Source organism: Phycodurus eques, chromosome 21 (genome assembly GCF_024500275.1).
Source record: "Phycodurus eques isolate BA_2022a chromosome 21, UOR_Pequ_1.1, whole genome shotgun sequence".
Lineage (NCBI taxonomy): Eukaryota > Metazoa > Chordata > Actinopteri > Syngnathiformes > Syngnathidae > Phycodurus > Phycodurus eques.
In genome coordinates this window covers 10,071,655-10,093,422 of record NC_084545.1, presented here as the reverse complement: position 1 = coordinate 10,093,422, position 21,768 = coordinate 10,071,655, and the positions used below count along the sequence as shown (strand labels likewise).

The 21,768-nt window shown below is 39.0% G+C and overlaps 2 protein-coding genes across 4 annotated transcripts; one reads left to right on the top strand and one right to left on the bottom strand.

Moving 5' to 3' along the window:
• Positions 1 to 1,768: 1,768 nt before the first annotated feature.
• On the bottom strand, positions 1,769 to 15,172 carry cul2 (cullin 2). 3 transcript variants are annotated; one of them, XM_061666716.1, is made up of 21 exons: positions 15,037 to 15,172; positions 12,745 to 12,883; positions 12,452 to 12,554; positions 12,276 to 12,370; positions 11,929 to 12,034; positions 11,723 to 11,805; positions 11,530 to 11,626; positions 10,853 to 10,963; positions 10,019 to 10,181; positions 9,767 to 9,891; positions 8,371 to 8,478; positions 8,202 to 8,261; positions 7,978 to 8,106; positions 7,729 to 7,815; positions 7,489 to 7,641; positions 6,714 to 6,791; positions 6,562 to 6,628; positions 4,321 to 4,523; positions 2,967 to 3,068; positions 2,755 to 2,871; positions 1,769 to 2,328 (listed from the first exon to the last, which is right to left on the bottom strand). In XM_061666716.1, the coding sequence occupies exons 2-21, from the start codon at positions 12,861 to 12,863 to the stop codon at positions 2,197 to 2,199; spliced, it is 2,238 nt and encodes a 745-aa protein (XP_061522700.1). In that variant the 5' UTR covers positions 12,864 to 12,883; positions 15,037 to 15,172; the 3' UTR covers positions 1,769 to 2,196. The 3 variants fall into 3 exon arrangements, with proteins under 3 accessions (XP_061522700.1, XP_061522701.1, XP_061522702.1); XM_061666717.1 differs by lacking the exon at positions 15,037 to 15,172 and adding an exon at positions 14,889 to 15,022; XM_061666718.1 differs by lacking the exon at positions 8,371 to 8,478.
• A 1,904-nt stretch (positions 15,173 to 17,076) lies between these two features.
• On the top strand, positions 17,077 to 20,675 carry LOC133396615 (cAMP-responsive element modulator-like). Its single transcript, XM_061666639.1, has 3 exons — positions 17,077 to 17,155; positions 18,876 to 19,005; positions 20,159 to 20,675. The coding sequence occupies exons 1-3, from the start codon at positions 17,125 to 17,127 to the stop codon at positions 20,301 to 20,303; spliced, it is 306 nt and encodes a 101-aa protein (XP_061522623.1). The 5' UTR covers positions 17,077 to 17,124; the 3' UTR covers positions 20,304 to 20,675.
• The last annotated feature ends 1,093 nt before the right edge of the window (positions 20,676 to 21,768 follow it).

The following is a 21,768-nucleotide window of genomic DNA, read 5'->3' as shown; positions in this document are numbered from 1 at the left end:
AGAGTGCGATCTGCAGGAAGTAAAAAGTATTACACCTCATTTTCTGTAACGGATTAGTAGGCCTTGCTTTCCTAAAATCCATCCCTTAATTTACCATGTTTAAGGAGATTTGCCGTTTGAGAGTTTAGGATTTTACGGATTAGAGTACTTTTTTGGCTGCTCTTTTATATCCACACTTTGCAAAGCTGATCCCTTGTTGTACAATATGGCAACATGACAGAACACCTGTATCCATCCATCCATCCATCCTTTATCTATTCTGTTTATCCTGTTCAGGGTCACGGGAAGTTGCAGTATATCCCAGTTGAATTCGGGCAAGAAGCCGAGTTTACCTTGGACTTTGTCACCTGTCAATCACAGCGGGGCAACTATAGAGACAGATAATTTACATTTACACTCACATTCACACCGTCATGCAGTGGTTGGGAGCTGAACTCATGCTTCCTACACAGAAGCCAGGCAAACCACCACAGCATCAGAGACAATACAGTCCATCGGTATGTAAAATAATTTATAAATCTCATTAGAAATAGCACAATAGGTGAAAAGGACTGGGAATTAAGTGTTTTGAGACATCATTTGCAGAAGTTGGAACATTTTGAAAAGGGATGGTATTATGCAACATTTAGGCAGTCCTACAAAAATAATTATTTCCAGGTTTATCCGTTTTTAGGTTAGCATGGTGGCCCACTGGCCTCATGCTTAGCAGTTAGCACATCTGTCTCACAGTTCTGAGGTTTTGAGTTAAAATATTGGTTCTGGCCTTCCTATGTGCGGTATTTATGTTCTCTCTGTGCTTGCATGGACTTCTTTTATTTTTCCAGAGTATTCCAGTTTCCACATTCCAAAAACATACGTTCGGTCAGATGAACTGAAAATCGTCTGTCTGATTGATGTGAATGCTTGTTTGTCCATATCATGTGTAAACAATATGGTTCCCATGAGTACCAGGTAACTCCGAAGGAACCCATGAGTAGCCCACGGGCCTGTTTTAAAAATGGCTCATCAGTGATGGGACATTGTAATTTCCTAGGAATGTTGTAAAAGTTATAATTGCAGAGATTTATTGACATAAACTGTTGCATATTGATATCTGTTCCGTAACTTGTTAAACCACTGTTAAGTATTGTGAGGTTCCCAAACAAAGTCTTAATTTGCTATCCTACATTGAATTTTCATAGCATGACGTACAGTGCAAAATGTGATTGCTGAACTGTTGAGCTAGTGTGCCTTAACACATATATCCATACAATAAAAATTGTGTCAGAATATTGAGCCCTCAATACAAACACATTCAAAACTAAGAATCCAAAACATGAATTTGCATACTATCAATTCAAATTATTAAGATGTCTTGGTGGCAGTATAAACACGTTTTGAACACAAGCGAAACTGCGTATAGTAAAAACAACCAGCAGTCATCGTTATTTTTGGTTCAAAATAACTTAGTACAAAGTACGAGTGTTCATTCATTAGATACTACCACATTTGTTTTAATGACACCCCCTTGTAGCCCAGTCAAAAGCTGGGTTGGACAAACTCCAATATGAAGCAGTGACAACAAAAACATATTATTGAAATAACTCTACCATTGAGACAAAACTTTAAATAAAAGCCTTGCGATTTCATTTTATTTATTTCACAAGCAGCAAGATCATGTTTGTTGTTTGTTTTGTTTTTTTTACATCTGAAAGTAGATACAATTGTCAGTATACCAGTTTTATTACAATATTTTTCCTAACCAGAACATTAAAAAAAAAAAACCACACAAGAACTGCAAACGTGAGAAAAGAAAGCCAGCTGTTTTAAAATGCGTAGCAATCAATGCATCACTGATGCCCCAACTTACTCTTTTAAGTCATTGTTTTTTTTCAGTCACCTCAGAGGTCCTTCTGCTCTTTCCTGACAAACAACTACATATATAGGCATTCTCTTTGAGTCGTTTTACGCACACATAATGGGCGTGGCACTGGTGATGTTGTAAACAGCTTAAAATCAGACGGTGCGTGGAGTGGGAAGTTGTCTGGCTTTCCAGGCCTGCTTTCGTCACCATGTTGGGCTCCCAGCAGATGGCGACAGTCCCCAAAAATGGATGCGTGAGTCTGTTTTGTTATTGTTTCTTTTATGTTTTAAAACCTGTCCTGTATCTGCCACAGTCACACAGGCGAGCTTTTGTATGGCTCTCCGTCTCCATCGCTAAGCGATATAGCTGTATTCGTCTGCAGAGGTCTGGCTTCGCTCGATGTACTGCTTGTCAATGAGCACTTCTATGCACTTCTTGATCATACTGATACTGGGGTTGAACCTGGCTTTGGACTGATTGATGACCTACACACGGGGACAATTATTCTTGTGTTACAAACAGACAGCACAGGACAACTGCTGCAATTAGTACAGTGATACCTTTACTAACAAATGTAATTAGTTCCATGACCAAGCTCTATTTAGAGCAAATATACTTTCCTCAGTGAAATTAATTGAAATCCCATTCATCCATTCCAGCCCTCTAAAAAACAAATTTAAAAAAAAAAAAAAAGCACTGTATTTTAAAATATAAATATGTCTATCCGGCTATTTTCACTACCGCTTAAAAGGAAAATTATTGACCAAGCGACTTGAAGAAAAAAAGTCAGTCAAGGTAATAACCGCAATCAACAAAAGCCCATATATATCGACAGACCTGAATGCACTGAATCTTTTTTTTTTTTGTAAAGTTAGAGATTTGGATCACAAGCAACAAATAAATCAACCCACCTCCTGTATGAGGGCATTGTGTCTGAGCACCTTGCGGGCCTTCATGATTCTCACTATAGCAGCTTGTAAATACATTTTGCGGTCCTCGTCTACAGCACTCCTAGTCTGCTCCATCTCCTACACAGAAAAGATACAAAAGATTTTAAAAAGTTGCCTCCCTTACAATGTAGCAGTTAAGAAGATAGTTAAGCGGTTTTAGATGAGCATCAAACCTGTGGGGTGTCCTTCTGCATTGACGTCGTGATCTTGAACTTTGTCCTCTTACTAACGAATGACATATTCAGCGAAAACGTGGATTCAGCATCAATCTCCTCCTGACGGCAGAAAGAATGTCAGAGACACACTTCAATACTCTTGAAATATCTGAAATGAAGTAAGAGCGGCAAGGAAAGCCTGAATGATCAGACAGTGCTAACCTCAAAGTTCGACCACAATCCATTCTGTGACCAACATCTATAAAAAGCACCGTTGAGCATTTATTTGATATCCAGTTTAAGGTCCATGTACTAGTACACTCTTTGTACTCACTAGTAAGCTAATTCAGTACACTGGTAGAAGGACTTGGGCGCACAAGTTCAACGATTACTAGTAAAGTTTATTCCACTCCTAGTGCCTTTTGGCCAGTTAATGCGACCTTAAGCTGGATATCAAGGATATCAAATAAATGCTCAAACAGCTTTACATAAACTTCAGTTAAGTCGACTTTCAAATTAAAATTCAAGATCAATTATATATGGAATAAATCCACAGTTAAAACAGGGATATAAAACCTTTTTTTAATGTAACGGCTATCGGTTTAACATTATTTATAATCATATGGGCAGAGGTTACCAGATCTGCCTCACAGAGTCAAATCTCTGCATGGCTTGCTTTTGAATATTCCAGCTTCCTCCCACATTCCAAAAACATACATAAGCTATAGTAAGTGAAGACTAAATGAGTGGTTCGACTGTTGTCACTCGCATTTCCCCATTGTTGCAAAGTCGGGACCCACTTTTATAGAAGCACAATAAAGAAAATGTATTGTTTAAAAATAGCCTGTGTTTTATATTTTTTAAATTCACCAAAATTGCATAAAGTACGGTCACAAAATATCACTTATATCCCTCTGTTTTAGAAAAGTGCAACAGTAATAGACACAATTATCTCAGTCTGCATTTTTCTTTTCCTAAAACTAAGATTTTAGAAAAGGAACAATGCAGAAAAGTGCACCCGTTAGTTTGTTCATCATTCAGTCTAAATTATTATGCTATAAAAACACAAACAATGCCATTTATTATTTCTTTGGCACCATCTGAAAGGCCCGGGAGAGGCTGTTTAAATGCCGATGGCTATTGCGTTTGCACCATGCTAGTTCTCTTTCATGCTGCGATCATATTCACGTTTGGCATATTGACAAAAGCATATTGCTTGACTTGATGTTGGCTAGCCAGAGGCTGAGCTGCACTGTGTTTGTTTACGAAGTAGCGGCTTGGCTACAGCGCAAGGTAGGTCACTTCCTGTCCCATACCTCATCTGTTTAGTGTGTGAAAAATCTGGCTTTCCATCGAAGCTTGATTTCCTGACCTTTTCTGAGTTGTGGTTGAGCATCTTCACATCCAACAGAGACTTGATGGTCTTCTGTAGCTCCTTCTCGTTCATCTGGGTACCATCCTGCAGTTCTTTATATGTCACCGTCTGGCTGTTATTGAATGCGAGGAGCACAGCCATCTGATAGGTGGTCACCATAGCGACGTAGGGCTTGGACAGGTAATTCATCTTGACTTCACCTAAGGAAGAGGCGTGGTAAACAGATAAATGGCATGAAGCTAATAACATTGATGATTACTTGTCTTCTGGTTTGTATAAAAAGCTTGGTGGTCTAAGGAGAACCTTGTCGTTCATGATCTACTTTGATCTACTCTGACATATCTGGAAAGACTTTTGGAAAATTCACTTTAACAGCATTTGCATACAAATAGTTGGATTTGCAGACTGTTTGCTCAGTCACCAAGCGAGAAAACAAAACAAAAGATAAACCATAAATAAAGTGAATTTTTGTTGCTTGGCTTTTTCTGAGACTGCGTCTATGAGCGAGTCATTCTGCAATTCTGCCCTAATATTGCAAAAAAGAGTGGGGATAATTGACATGATAACCACTCCTACACCCAGTTTCTCTGGCCATGACTTGGCAGCTGGGCTGGCTGATGTTCCAGAGCCCCTTACAAGCAACGGCTCAACTAAACTCTCTGAAAGACTACATACACAAGTCCGTACAGTAAGTGTAATTTTGGTAGCTTGGTAATGAAGTGCTGCCTCCATAAGAGAAAATATATATGTATATATATAATATGTGTGCTTTGCCTACATTTTTGTTTTTATTCGGGGCTCCAAGTGAAGCCACCCCTAGTAACGAGCGTAGTAACGCATTACTTTTCCCGAGAAAGTAATTAGGCAACAGTTACTTCTTCTATCCAACAATAGTTATGTACTTTTGCATCATCAATGTCTCTCACCAAATAGTAGTTTGTAGCTGGTGATTCAAACAAAGAGCAGTTCAGATGTGCAGAAGCATTTAACCGAGACCACCTCGTTTTCAAACGAATAGAAGAAAGCGATTGGGACGTGATTGTTGATTCTATAATGCACAGTGACGGTACAGTACCATAAAAGTGCAAAGAAATGCACAATTTCACTGTCGCCAGACTATTTTCGTTATTTTTCTAATTAAAAAGTATATTTGGTTTGTTTTTATTTACACATTAAGAATACAGTTTTACTGGCGTGTTAACACGCAATGCATTGTGGGTTAATTATTCATACCGAGTGCGCGATCATCAATTGGTCATGGAGGGTAAGGACTGACTCACTGAAGGACCAACAATACGAAACAAAAATAGTATTTACAATGAAAAGTGAGAACTCTCAACTTCGTCTGTGAGCTGGTTGAACGCGCTGCACAGCTGACATCACATCGTAAGAAAACAAGTTTACTTGCTCTTCGCATCAAAAGTACTGTGGTGAGTGCAATGGTGTGTGCGTGTGTGTCACTCACTTTCACATTTAAGTACACGCACACACAAAGGCACGCACACACAGTTGGTTTCATGGACCACAATCGGCAGTGCACTGAGACTGGTGTGCTTGTTTATGTTTAGGAACTTATTGTATTGTGTTGGCATGTCAAGTCTGCACTAAGTTGCTGATTTAATGTGGCTTCAACTACACTAATATTTAAGTTTATTTTTTTCATGTTGATGACATCATTCTGTAACTTGTGTGCCGTATATTACCAAGTTATGGGTTCAGTTAAGCTAATATTTTTTTTGTACTGTGGATAAGTGGCATTCCTGCCACTTGGCAGCTGCCAAAAGTAAAAAAAAGTTTATATTTTCTAACTCAGTTACTTTTGAAATCAAGTAATCAGCAAAGTAACTAAGTTGTGTGGCGACACTGGTCAGGCATGATGAGTGCTGACTCACTTCAATGAGACTAGGCCACCCTTTGAAAGTACTAATTAAAGCAAGATAATAAAAAGGCAATAGAAATTGTAGCAGCTGTGTCACAGCCAACTTTCTCTCTGTGTTTTGTGCAAACAGTGAACATGCTCGAACAGTTTCCTCTCTTATGCTTGTGAATATTCTCATTCATCTAGGTCATTGTTTTCTCAGGGCACTGAATTGACTGCAACTGGACTGTACGAGTTGTCTTTGAAGACATTTCGCCTCTCATCAGAGGAGGCTTCATCAGTTCATGCTCAAAGACCAGCTGTCCAAGCTTGATTCAATGCCCTGAGAATTTCCCCTCTTATGTGTGCATTTACGTTACCCGTGCAGAGGTAATGTAGCCAGGTCAGTTTCCTCCCACTGAAGTGCTGATTATAGAACAACTCAAACTGCAGGCAAATGGGATAACAGGATTACTTAGCAGTGATGTTCTTTTAAGTCGTTTAAACCTCAGCTCCAATAAATAAAATTTACCATCTGGACACTCTTTTCCAGTTCTTGTGGGATGGCGAATGTGGAAGAGGGGACCTGCGTGAGTGGCCATGCTCCCGCCTGTAAACACGTGTTATATACACTTGTGTAAGATCGAGGCTGGAAGTGTTTTCTGCCGTTTTTATAGCATAGTCGTCTCATCTAATTTCAAACTCCTGAACTATGAGGCAAAAATGATCGGCACAAATGTTGCAAGGCACTTTGTTGACATACTGTATTCAATTAAATGTACAGCTTATTGGAGATTTACATTTTGATATTGGGTCATTATTAGAGAGTTAATATGAAAAATGCTATTATGGCACACTGACTTACATTTTAAAAGTGACACTTCATAGCAAAAAGCTTGCAAGCACTGGACTAGACCGTAGTACCTTACACACTGATCCTATGCTGCTGAGTAAAAGGTGGCATAAGAGGAAAAAAGGCAACCAAGCTATTTCCCACCTTCAGCAGTAGTAGTATTTCAAGTATTTTAGACATGATGCCAGAAGCTGGCACTGACTTTGTCATGCAACAAATTCAAACACGAATCAACGTAATTCTAAATGCAGGGATTTATGTCTGCTATGTAAAAGTGTGACAGTAATAATATGCCTTGCTGGACTCTGCAATAAAAGGAAAGGCTGATGAATTATGAATCCATTTATAAAGTTCTGATGCACCAACTTCGCAGAAACTGATAGAAAGAAGCTAGTGGAAAGTTAAACCGAGGCATCTGGCACGTTGCATGGATCGTGAAGGGCTCCCTGCTCACCTGCAATACGTATATCTGGAAGCTGATACCCAAGTCCACGACAGTCTCCTCAGTCTTGATAAAATTGTTAAATTTGTTGTTGAGGTCAGCGCTCACACTCATGTCTGTATACATTCTGTGAAGTTTGCTCGTGAACTCGTAGCCACACGCTTGCTGTGGGAGGAACCATGAGAGTTTGTGTGTGCGCTTCATCAAGGAGTAAATACAAAATGGAATTCAAAGAGGAGCAATCAGGTTTACCTTTAGTTTGTTGATCATGGCTTCTTCTGAGTCCATTGACAAAGATAAACCGTGTATTAACCGCTTTGCTAGCATTCTGGCATAAAACTGAAAATGAGATAAAACAAGACTTCACCTTCTGAAGATACTAAATATAGACATAATTCTATTTATATCACAACTTTGAGCTTAATGGCTTCAAGGCAAGACTATAAAGTGAAAAGACAAGATAATTGAGTTAATTAAAATCTCACTCAAGGCTGTTTTCACCTTTTGAAAGATGTCTTTGTCATCTATGTACTTAAAAACAGTGATGAAGCTGGTCAGCTTGTCCTCCACTTCATTCTCAGTCATTCCCTTTGCAGACTTCTTTAGGAGATTGTCACAATATTTGGCCAGCTGCAAAGAGATACAAGAAGGAAAGTGACCCGGTCAAGGCATGAACTACAAAACTTTATCATATAAACACTATTTGTGTGTGGGTGTGCACTGACCAGTTCTGGGGCTTTACAGATGGACTTGGGCTCCCTAAAGTTCACTACAGACGTCAAGGCCTAAGAAAATATTAAGCATACAAAAAAAGTATATAAAAATGTGTTGAAAAAGGATTTGGTGTTTTACAGTGAGTCAAACTATCCCAGGAGCCGAGCTAAAGTTTGTTACCTTATCGAGCGCACTCATGAAGTGCTGGTCTCCATTCAGAACTGTGTTAATGAGCTGAACAAATTTACTATGAACTTCTAGCACTGACTCCACAAATAGGGTCGGCATCTTGAAGAGTATAAAAAGAAATGTCTTTAGTAAGAACCACGTTAACAGAAGAGTCACCTTTTATCTATCTACAATGGATATTGAAAATGAACGAACTCATCCTGTTAAAATGACGCTCACAGGTTTTCTGGGAAAATATATAAATTAATAAAATCCATTCGTTTTCTGAACACAGGTTTTCTGGGAAAATATATAAATTAATAAAATCCATTCGTTTTCTGAACAGCTGATCCTCACAAGGGTCGCGGGTGTGCTGGAGCCAATCCCAGCTAACTCTGGGTGAGAGGCGGGGTACACCATGAACCGGTCGCCAGCCAATCGCAGGGCACATAGAAACAACCATTCACACTCACATTCACACCTACGGGCAATTTAGAGTCTTCAATTAACATACCATGCATGTTTTTGGGATGTGCGAGGAAACCGTAGCACCTGGGGAAAACCCAAGGAGGCACGGGGTGAAGCTGCAAATTCCACACAGGCGAGGCGGATTTGAACCTGTGTCCTCAGAACTGTGAGGCAGATGTGCTAACTAGTCATCCATTGTGCTGCCAATAAATAAAATTACAACTAGAAATCATTAAAACTTTTCAAATCTGTTTAGGTCAACCTACAAAATTTCAGTTGGATTTAGGTCTGGACTGGAGCATTCCAAATCTTGAATGTACCGGTTGTATTTACTAAAAAGTCACAACTCTATAGTCCAGATTCTATTTAATTTTGAATTCACAGTTTTTTGCAATTCAAGCAAATTGTGTCAGTAGAATGTGTATAATTATGTGGTGGATGAGTAAAATAAAAGGAAACAAACAACCACCAAGTAATAATATAATTTGATTGTATACTGAAATATATTAACCAAAAGATAGTTAAGTGACGAGACAAAACAATTCCATCCACAATGAATGTACAGACTAGAGATGTGAATATTAATCAATGAGTTGGTGAATTGATTGAGAATAATGTCAATTGTGTGCAATTGATTGTTAATTGTCTTGGTCTTGATTTTTAAGAATTTGGTCTACGAAGTACATTTAATCACCAGTGACATTTAATCCTGTGATTTCATGGAGTTTATTTTCCTTAATGTTAAAAACCCCTGCACCCAAGACACATCCATCCATCCGTCCTCGATACCACTTGTTCCCATTATGGTTGTGGGTGAGCTGGAATTTCTCCCAGCTGACTTTGTTGAAGACGTGGGGTACTGGTCACCACCGGTAGTAATTGCAGAGCATACACACCACATATTATGAAAAGAGAAATGCAGTAGTGTTGCGTTACTAACATTTTCCAGAGAAAGGTTACTGGTGCCTCGGATGCCCTCATTGTTGATATGGACCTGCAACTCCTGGATCATGTGAGGCAAACCATTAGACACGGCTCGCAAAAGTGTGTACATGTTGGCCATGTCTGGAGAAAAATACACGAGTTATTTTCTTCATACTTTAACAAATGCATGCACGTGTGTGAGCTTTAACAGCTTTGTAAAATCAACACAGTAGTACGTCAGGGAGGAGGATCGATGACAAAAGCTAACCGTCTCGCTTCTCCTGCTGAATGATGTTCTGACATTCTGCGTGAAGGAACTGCAGATGGTCTGCCACCATCCTCTGCTGGCATTCATTGATGACTTTGGCATATGAACTAGGATGCAGGTACTTCCGACATCGCATCTCTTCATCTTTCAACCGCCCCAAAACCTGGAGGAAGGGATCAGAGTCAGTTTCTTTTGCAATGGTCCCTGGTCTGCTCTCTAAAAAGGGCTTATAATAGTTTTTTCTCACACTTCTCAGTGTTCACTGTCTAAACACGTACTAACTAAGGAGTAAAAAGTCTCCAGGCAATAATAAAGCAGGTTAGATACAGTAAATGTGGATGAACCAGTTAAAACAACATGGGACTATTGACTTGTTGCTGCCCTTTTACTGTAATATTAAATGTAACTATTCAGCGAACACTACACTCATCAACATCTGGTGATGGTTACATGTTGAAGCAAGCAGGAGATAAAAAACCTATTAAAATGACAAAAGTCAATGACAAAGAGTGTCAGCGAGACAGCGAGAAAGACAGCGAGACAGCGAGACAGAGAGAGACAGAGAGACAGAGAGAGAGAGAGAGAGAGAGAGAGAGAGAGAGAGAGAGAGAGAGAGAGAGAGAGAGTACTCCATATAAACCTATTTTGACATCAGATGAACGTGACTTTACACACACAGTCTCTGAGTAAATTTAAAATACACACAAAACCAAATTCACTGGATGATAGATGTCAACAATTTAAACAGGGCAAGGTTAAAAAAAACAGGTTTAGAGTGGCTCACACAGGAACTGAAAAAGCATTCCTTTACTGGCATCGACTGCAAGTGCCTACCTTCTCCATATACTGTGAGCAGTTGGATTCCTGGAGTAAATTTGAAGCTTCCTGTTTGTAATACTCTCCCGTTTTTGTCACAAACTGCCCTTCGAAGATTTCTTGATAAAACTGCAGCACAAGACCAGATAGGATTTATGCATATAAACAAAATCACTGGTCTGAATGAGCACCTGCTGTACATTTTGTGTGTAATACATTCATCTATTTTTTATACTGCGTGTTCTCATTTGGGTGGTGGCTAAGCCGGTGCCTATAGCAGCTGACTTCAGGCGACAGCCGGAGTATACCCTAGACTGTCAATAGTGGGCTTCATATTGACAAACCATTTACACTAACAGTCATCCTTATGGGAAATTTTGTCTTTAATTAGATAGAAAATGCATTATTTTGAAACGTGAGAGGAAGCCGGCGCATACGAAGAAAACCCACGCAAACACGGGGAGAGAATATTCAAACCCGACACGTTTCTTATTCTGATGAATGACAGAGGTGAGATTCAAACCCAGAACCTCAGAGCTGTGAGGCAAGCATGCTAACAATTAGACCACTGTGCTGCCCGATGATAATACATATCAATTAAATTAATCAGGGGCATGACGTAATACCACATACAAGATGTGGCAAAACGCTATGACCAAAACTTTTGAAAGTTGAAAATCACCTCACATTCTCACCTTCAGTGGAAACTTCTTCTTGTATTGCTCCACGTGAACAAAAGAGTTAATGACCCCGTGGATCACTTTCTGGTTAGGGTTCTCACCACAACGGTCACTGCAGGGACAAAGGAGGAATTTTGGTCTGAGCTTCTGAATATACTTGGCCTGTATTTCCAGTGGCTGAGATTGTGTAAGAATTGAGAACTATTACTTTTTTATTTCATTCAGCAACATCCGGATCAGAATGGCTTGAAGAGGCTCAATCATTAGCTTCCTCCACATATCAAGCGCCAACTATAGTGCCAAATTAAAATAGTTCATTATTGGAGCAACAATTAAATGTCATTTGACCCAGATCACCCAAATGGCCATTGCATTGAAAAAATATTGTAGCTTGTCTGCTGTATCAGTCAGTACCTCGCCGATTTCCATGAGTGGCTCATTCATGTCCACTCCCCCGTAGCCGAACTGAAGGTCTGCCTCTGTAAGTTTGTTCTTCTTAATGAACTGCGTATTTAGATACCTGGAGAGGGAAACAAACAATTTTGGGTAGAGGTTAGAAAAAAATATATATATTATTGTTGTTGTTGTTTTTTTTTTTAAATAAAGCTTACAGTTGGGGATGACTCAGGTATCCACCCAACTCATCCCTTGGTTACATAACAACATACAGTATATGTGTGATGTAAATGGAGCAAAATAGACTTTTAAACTGTATGTAAAATAAAGATAGCGGTGAACAGAAGAGAAGACGACAGTGTTACCTGTACAAGCAGTCCATGTAGTCTGCCCCTTTGCTGTATTCATCCCAATACCTGTGGTACATCACTAAAACCTTCTCTTCCGATTCCAAGACTTTCTAAGATGCAAGCACAGGCAGGACAAATGTTAGAAACAGCCACATGTAGTAGGAACACTTCAGATTTGGCGTTGAGTTTACCTTGTACAAATTCCGAACATGATTCTCTAGAAAGACCTTTGTTTCAGTATATAATCTTTCACCTAAAGGCTCAGGATATGCAACACACAAGGCATAAATATCACTGGGGTCAAAGTTTAGGAAATGTAGGCTTCTGTATGTTGAATGGTAGAAGTAGGACACTGATAAACTTTACAAAATTTGTAAAAGGATGTGATTTTTTTTTCTTTTCATTTTTGCTGAGTGATTCTCAATAAATAAATGCATTCCTCACTCACTAATATTAAACACAAACCACATTTCGGATAGGATACGAGAAACGGTCATTCCACGTTGCTCTCTCCACATAGTCAAGCATCACAACTGCCTTGATTGTAGTGAGTAATTTGTTCCATGTCTCGTCGAAATCCACCACCCGTGGCTTCAAGGACATTGTGCAGCCTTTCTATTAGCCTGATAAAAAAGGAAAACAAAATAATTAAACCTATACAAGCCAATATATAACAGATGCATGTTTTGCTGCTGGTTTTGGATGTTTTCCCTGTGTCTGCATCAGTATCTTGACACTCCAAGATACAGAAGCTATGAGCTATAGAAGTCAATTGTTTCCATGCTGAGTTTAGTCAGACTATTGTTGTAGCACATTTAATAAATTTAATTGAACTAACTGTACTACTATTATTGTCTCAGTGTACATGGACTGGAGAGGAATTCATATCTTGGCCACATTATTATGCATACACAGCTACTGGTACATTATTATATGATCATTTTAATTCTGAATTTGTTATTGTTTTTTTGCACTGGTCTACCAAAGTAAATTCCTTGTTTGTGTTGGACACATTTTAAGCAATAAATGTGATTCCCATTCTGATAGGTAGCGCCTTGCCCTCTTTCAGCCTCTTAGTCCAGTGCAACATCTAAGGTCAAACACAATCTGTACCGGGACGCTGGTCGACGACCACTGAAGACAACTTTTTCTTTTTCCAGCATTCTTCGGCAACATCTACCGATGAAGCAACAAAACTCTCCCCAGTACCACTATGGTAACAATACACAAGCATACAGTAAGCACCTGTAGACAGAGTGATCAAGACAACTCAGCACATCAGACGATCATAGTTCCTGTCTCTACGAGAACTATAGGAGACCAGTAACATAACAGGACGTTTCCTACTAGGGATGGGCATAACAATCAAGTAACTGATCAATAGGAATTTAGTTGATTGTGTCAAACAAATTAGGCAACATGGGAAATAAAGATACTTACACATGTGCATTATTTTGTTCAATGCAACACATGCATGGAAAGAGCATTTGGAGACACACTTTCCCCACTCATTCAAAATAATTTGTATCCATCCATCCATTTCCTCCACCTCTTGTCCTCATTTGGGTAACAGGTAATTGGAGCCTATCCCAGGTGACTTCAGGCAATAGGTAGGGCAAACCTTGCACTGGTTGCCAGTCATCCATCCATTCATCCATTTTAGAAAACTAATAATTTATTGGTCAATTTTCCACACAGTCAATCGAGCAAATTTAGTCAAATGCCCATCATAAGTTCCTCCTCTCGGGTTTGAATCCCAAAGCAGACCAAAATATAGGAATTGGGTTTGGTCGATGCATCCTGAGCATCACTGCCGTGCCCATAAGCAAGGCAGTCATCCCCCACAACTGGTTGGAGAAATATTTTACTCCAGCATCTCACTCACATAGCACCCACCACGTAGACTGGTTCTATCACAATGTGTATGTAAAATACAGAAATAATGATTGCATTTCAATTTTAGGATTAAAGCCAGTATAACAAATATATTGGGTCTGCTTAATACAACTATCCTGCATAAACAACCAATATTTGTATCCTCATAATAAAACATGTTATTAATGCATTTGACAGTGATGGCTTTGAAGCCTTTAAACCCTTTGTATCCTTAACACTTGACTTTGGATTGGAGGGGGGAAATGTTCAAATCCCTCGACTGAATTAAAACATCTGGACTAGTTACTGGAAAGATGCAAATGTAATTCCTGAGCAGTGTCGATGTGCCCTTGAGCAAAGCACCCATCCCTCAAACTGCTCAGGTAATTGAACTGCCTGTCTGTGTATCGCAATGCATGCAACAAAAATATATAGCAGAATGAAACGTTATTTAGCCTTCTTGGTTTAAAATAGTGCAATAAATGATTTTTTTTTTTTTTTTATTTTTTTTTACAAAAACGTCAGCTACTAGCTTGCTAGCCAGCTACTTCTTAACGGCCGGTTGTTTATTCACGTTTGTACAACATGACGTGTGCCGTTAACTTCTCAGAATAACAGAAGGGGCACCCAAGTAAAGTTACCAACTACTTGAATGTCAATCCCAAAAAAAGGATGGCTGCCGAACAAGCTAACTAGCATCTCCTTAGCATGCTGCTCATTTCCACTGCAAGGCACCAGCTAACAGCTAGTTACCTAGCATGAAGCTACAGGCGGCGTAGCTGTCGCTAGCAAATGGTCTTCTACTTTGCGGTGTCCCTCGTTTGGCACTGACAGCCCAGAAAAACATGCTGCTGAAATTACACGAACCATGTCCAAGGATAAAAGTCTGAATTGTACCTACCACTGTACAGTAAATCCTTGCTATAAAACTCAAGTTTCTACGCTGTCACAGGATTGATGTGTCTCACTGCGCTGCCTCTGGGATTAAACCATTTTCTTACACAGGGGTGTCGTACGAGTCCGTAAATTGGTCTCCACATTAGTTTTGTTTTCCAGCGAAGCATGCATTTATTATTATTTTTTTTAAATAGCTATTAGTAGCTCATCCACTTATAAGTTTTCAAAGAGGCCGAATAAACGGTTTAAGAAGTGAGAGCAAATATAAATCTATGGTAGCGCCCAAAACTACGGAAAGCTCATAGGAATTGAGTCCGAGGAGAAGCTTGTCGAGATATCAGTTAAAAACCCATTACCAGAAATTGCATATTAACTTTGCATGCCTGATTAACTTTAGCGGCTATTTATTTTATTTTTATGACGACGGAAAACAATGACATTTCTACGAGGAAATTGTTTATCAAACGTGATGTCCGCAGTTCAATAAAATAATATGAGAAGAGAGCGATCATGGAGATGGGCCATCATTAGTCATTTAACATTTATTAAATGACTATATAATTATTCATCAGACTCGTTATTAAAAAATACAATTAAAAAAACATAAACATCGAAGAAATGATGAATGAATGAATAATTAAATGCTAACATTTAAATTAAATATACAATACATACGATTAAATCAAAACGTATAATAAATTACTGCAATAGTAGGCTAATATGATCAATTTCAGAGGGGTAGAGGGACAATTGCATCTTAGGAAACGCACTTCAAAACATACAACAGGGGTGACTCGGGGGAGGTCCAAGCCAATTCACCATAAAACAGGTTTTATGTTATTTAGGGGAGTTTCATTTGTTCATGGACAGAAACTTGAAAATGGTTCCTACTCTTCTGCATTTATAACTTAAATTAGCAAGAAACTTTGCATTTGCTTTCATTCATGCTGAGTAATAAGGTGCATATTTTAAGCAGGAAAACAGTATTACCACAGTAATACAGCAAAAAAAAAAAAAAAAAAAAAAAAAAAAGGTTAGTTCTGTTCGGTCTAGAGTATTCTCACATGACGACAGCAGAGGGAGCGAGCTGCCTCCGTTATGAACGTGGGCCCACAGAGACATACAATTGTGTTCAAAATGATAGCAGTCCAACATGACTAACCAGATCAATCACTCTTTTTGGTCGAAATTATATTACTACGTCACAAATAATTTGCCAGTGGGTTTAGAGTCATCAAAAATAAGCCGAATCAACATTCATGTTATGCATGATCATGAATCTGTCTAATTAAAAAAAATGAAAGGATGATGTTCAAATTAATAGCAGTGTGGAATTCAGTTAGTGAGGTAATTTACTCTGTGGAAGAAAAAAAACAGGTGTCAATAAGGAGGCCCTTATTCAAGGATGAAGCCAATGAGTACTGTAACATTTAGAAGACTCCAGTTCCAACAAGACAACTACCTCAAACACAAGCAAGCAGCATCTTTGTTCCTGACCAACAAAATCACAATATAACTAAATATTAGTTTAGTAATTCACAGGAATGATAAAAAAAATAGTAATCTGTTTTTAGAGTGCATATTTGACTTTGCATAGAAAAAATGCAGATACAGTATATATCAAGATATAGTTTCATTTGGACAGTAAAAATTTGTTTAAACAGCACCATGATTTACAGTTTACATAGCTTGAATACCTAGAGAAGACCCATGCAAGCACAGGGAGAATATGCAAACTCCATGCACGAGGGCCTGTGTCAACTGTGAGGCAGAGATGCTAACAACTATTTCATCTTACTGCCCCCCCCCCCCCCCCCGCCCCCGAGCCCCAAAAAACATATTAATTAACCTTGAGTGTTTAATGAAGTTCTAAAGATTCAAACAGTGAACATACCATGAAAGAAAGCCCCCTCCCCACAGCACAGCCACTGACTCACTGACAGTGAGCAGCACTGTCGACATTGGAGGCCAGTGATGTCATGATGTCAGTGCCTCTAATTGTATGTTCCGCTGCTGGCTGTGGTAATATTTTAGTCCGAGTGAAGACGCGGGAAGGGACACACTCTCTTGAAACTCCTGGAAGTAGAAAAGCATGGCTGTAACTGGGGATGACACAGAAACAGGTAGGTTTTTTCATCTATGTTACTTCACTAAAACAGGAGCTTTTTTGGTTCATCCAATAATAACCAGTTGTTGTTGTTTTTTTCCTGTAAAGTATTTTTATTTTTGGTAGCAGAAATAAAACCTGAAACTTGGAACACAAAACATATTCATGTATTAGACATTTAATACACTGTAATCCATTTTTAAATAGAAGAAATATTTCCTTCAGTTAGGCTTACATTTTGAAAGTGTCAGCTTTTGTTTCTTTTTATACTCTCTCCCTCTCCTGCAGTGAAATGCTTCAGTGCTCTGCCCACGCAAAGCAAATAGCAGTAGTTGCTGACGTCACTGCTGTTACTGGTAAAGGTCTCCACAGTATGTAATGCAGCGAGTAAGCTGGAGACTGACGTCAGTGGCCAGCCTTGGTGTGATTCTATTCATTCAGTTCCTTTCACTTACCAGTGTGTCACAGAATTATTCACCCATGTGTTGCATGTGAAGAAGCGAAGAGAGTTTTGCCACTGAAACAATGAATTGGAGGAAATATACATTAGAAAAGAAGGCCACATCCAAAGGATGATTACAAGGAATGATGTTGACAGTGACTTTACTGTGTTGGGAGAGACAACAGAAAAAAAAGGGAAAAAAACAAGCCCCCAAATCCTTGTTGTTTCATTTGTGTGATTTCAGTGTTTCTCTCACACACCAACATCAGCTAACACAACATGTCACTCTTCAAGATCATGTGTGTTGAAAGAATGAGGATGAGAAAGAATGAACCATGCAAAGATTCTATTGTTGGGAAATGTTCCTTGCCTGTGATTGGCTGGCGACCAGTTCAGGGTGTACCCCACCTCCCGCCCGAAGCTAGCTGGGATAGGCTCCAGCACGCCCGCGACCCTTGTGAGGATAAGCGGGACAGAAAATGAAATGTTCCTTGCATCGACATTGTCGCCACCTCCAAAGAATGATTACAAGGGATGATGTTGACTGAGACTTTACTGTGTTGGGAGAGACAACAGAAAAAAAAATGAAAAAAAAATGTTTGGCTCCAGATTTCAATTTAAAGAAGGCGAACTTAGGCAGCACATTGTACGAGGTGGGTCATATGTCTGTCTCACAGCTTCGCGGTACAATTTCTCCTTGGGCCCTCCTGCTTACAGTAGCGCATGTGCTCGCTGTGCTTTCATGGGTTTACGTAATCCAACTTTCTCACATATTCCTAAAACATTCATTACAGGTTACTCGACGACTCTACTGCACGCGTACATGGTTGCGTGTCTATTCGTGCCCTGTGATTGGCGACCAGTCCTGGGTGTACTGCCTCTTGCCCAAAGTCAGATGGGATGGCTCCAGCTCACCTGTGACCCTAATGAATACAAGCTATATGGAAAATAGATGGATGGATGGTTGGAAGGCAAAATTAGTCCTGGGTCATGTTCACATTGTTATTTTTCCTCACGAAACACTGTGTTGTAAGGTACAACTGTTTTTGGCAAGTCACCCATGTAGACAAGATTAAAGTCCATTTTCTACACTGTATGTGTGATTGTGTGCAGCGTTAATGCAATGGCTAGAGTCAATACCAGTACTGGACTAGTTGGCAGTCAATCAGACGGCAATTGTGAATGTGGCATAGTGTGAATCGAACCCGTGCAAGCCACACAAAAATGATCTATGTGAACGACTATACTGCAAATAGCCTGGTGGTTAAAGTCAAAACCTGTTATGCTTCTACAGGCTCTGCAGGTGAGCTCACTGGCACCAGCTCCATCCTCACGCTGGCTGTGGCACAGACCAGCACTCACAGCTCTCAGAAGCCTTCCGAGGATGTGTCACAGAAGAGGGAACAGCGCTTGATGAAGAATAGGTATATCTGTATTATTGCTTGCCTTTTCACAGGTCAGCATTGAATATTAGCTGTTCAAGACACATCATAACAGTTAGTAATTTCAGTTAGTGAATTTGATTTTCAATCTTGAAGTACCAAAATTGCAAAACATTTAATGATTATATTTTGGTACAATTACATATTGGGGTTGGTGATGGCCTTTAAGAGTCAAATTTCCACCAATCTGCCCAGTCCAATTTACACATTTTTATTCTTTCATTGTCAAACATTGCGAAAATCCTCAGTTCTGTGCAACAATAGGAATAACATATATTACTCACAAAAGGTTCTGTAGGATATTTGACTTTTGGGTGAAATTTCAGAATGAACCTAAAACTTTATTTGATATTCTCCAAACGTTTGAATACACGTCCAATGTTTCAGTAACTTTTGCAAAACTGGGTGTTCTCGAACAAGGAGCTGAGCAGCAAAATTCACAATATTTGCTCGGACGAATACATTTCCTGGTTCAATTAGAATTAGTATTTCATCATTCCTCTTGATCATGCTGTATTTACATTTTAAAATCATGTGTGTGATGTGCACCTTTGCTTGGCTACAATACCCTTTTTCAGGAATAGGAATTCCCAATCAGCATTCACTTTCCTTTTTTTGCGTCAGTTTTACAGTAAAAAGCTTGACAAAAGCATGCTTTGTCTCTTATTTGGAGAACTATACAAGGGAGGGTCTTCTTTTCATTTCCTCAAAGTGGTGTTATACAATAGTCTCCCATTTCTTGACAGCTGGGGAGAGAGTGAGAACAAGCACTAAAGATGTGCTTTGGTAAGTTTTTGTGTGTTTTAAAAAATGCATTTAATGTGTTTAAAGTGTGTGGGAAGGGTAAAACAATTTTTAAAACTGTTATTTTATATGGTCGGTCTGTATTGCGGATTTTCACCTATTGCAGGTGGAGCATAGGATAGTCTACAGCTCACCCATCATCCTAAACAGGATCAGCGCCTCAGAAAATGGTTGGATTGAGAAATTAATTAGAACTATTAATTTTGACTCGTGTCTTCTCGTCATAAGAAAACATTGTATGTCCTCTTCCACAACGTGTAACCTGATTAATGGCTTGAATAAGTTGCCTTTTATCTTCGGGAATGGGATAATAAACCTGTGTCTCTTCCAGGGAAGCTGCCCGGCAGTGTCGACGAAAGAAGAAAGAGTATGTTAAATGCCTGGAAGATCGTGTGGCGGTGCTCGAAAATCAAAACAAGACTCTGATTGAGGAGCTTAGAGCCATGAAAGACATCTATCGACACAAAATGGAGTGATCTTTTTCCTCTGGAAGATGGGAAGAAAAGAAAGGACGAACATCCACAAAACCCACTGTAAAAAACTTGTGCCAAACAAACCCCCAAATCCCTGTTGTTTCATTTGTGTGATTTCAGTGTTTCTCTCACATACCAACATCAGCTAACACAACATGTCACTCTTCAAGATCATGTGTGTTGAAAGAAGGATGAGAAAGAATGAACCATGCAAAGATTCAATTGTTTGGAAATGTTCCTTGCCTGTGATTGGCTGGCGACCAGATCAGGGTTTACCCTGCCTCCCGCCCGAAGCTAGCTGGGATAGGCTCCAGCACACACGTGACCCTTGTGAGGATAAGCGGTACAGAAAATGAAATGTTCCTTGCATCCACATTGCCTCCACTTGCTGTATATTCTACTATGTTACATTAACATTTGACCTTGATTTGATCCTAAGTAGGACAAAGCCAGGGATTGTTGATATATTCTTCAATGGAGCTTTTTTTTTTTTCATTAAAATATTTCATCCTGCTTTTACAAACAAATAACAAAGCCTGCTTAACCTGTCAAATTTAGGACCAATGCACAATTGATGAAGAAGAACAAATCATGCATTTGCAGACATACAATGCATCTTACCTATATATGTTTCTGATTTAGATATTATTTATTTGTGAAATCGTTTATCTATTGTGATTTAATTTTTTTAACAACTAAATATGAATATATGACTTCTCTATGATTATAATCTGCCTTTAAAATCAATGTTTCAGGTCATCTGGTCTCATCCATTTTTCATATACTTATACTAAAGCTGCATTAATGTTAATGTTATTCGGGAAATTTACAATGTATAATTTTAGGTTTACATTACAAGAAGGTGACACTAAAATAATTGGTTCACTCTTATACCTGCAGCATACTGTCGAGTGAACACAGTAACATCGTATTTATTTAGGGTTAACAATCCTCACCAGACGGTAGCGCTGTTGTATGAACAGGTTGTAGGTGACAACCTCGGTAAACAAGGAAGAAGAGGAGAAACTGGAGGAGTGGGGGGAGGACCAAGACCTCGCCTCGAGCGGGTTGACCCGTTGCTGGAATACGTAAGGACGTCCGCCATATTGAATGTGTCTGAGCTTCTTGTAAACTAATGCAAGTCAATGGACTGAAAGCCATAATGCGACATTCTACAAAATGCACAAAGTTAATGTCTCTCTCTCTCTCGCTCTCTCGCTCTCTCTCTCTCTCTCTCTCTCTCTCTCTCTCTCTATATATATATATATTTGTCCTCTTCTTCTATATATATATATATATATATATATATATATATATATATATATATATATATATATATATATATATATATATATATATATATATATATATATATATATATATATATTAATGTACAGTAATTTATATAAACTTAGCAACTTTTAATTTCAATGACTAGAGACAGACTAGCACAGAACCCTGACCTTGT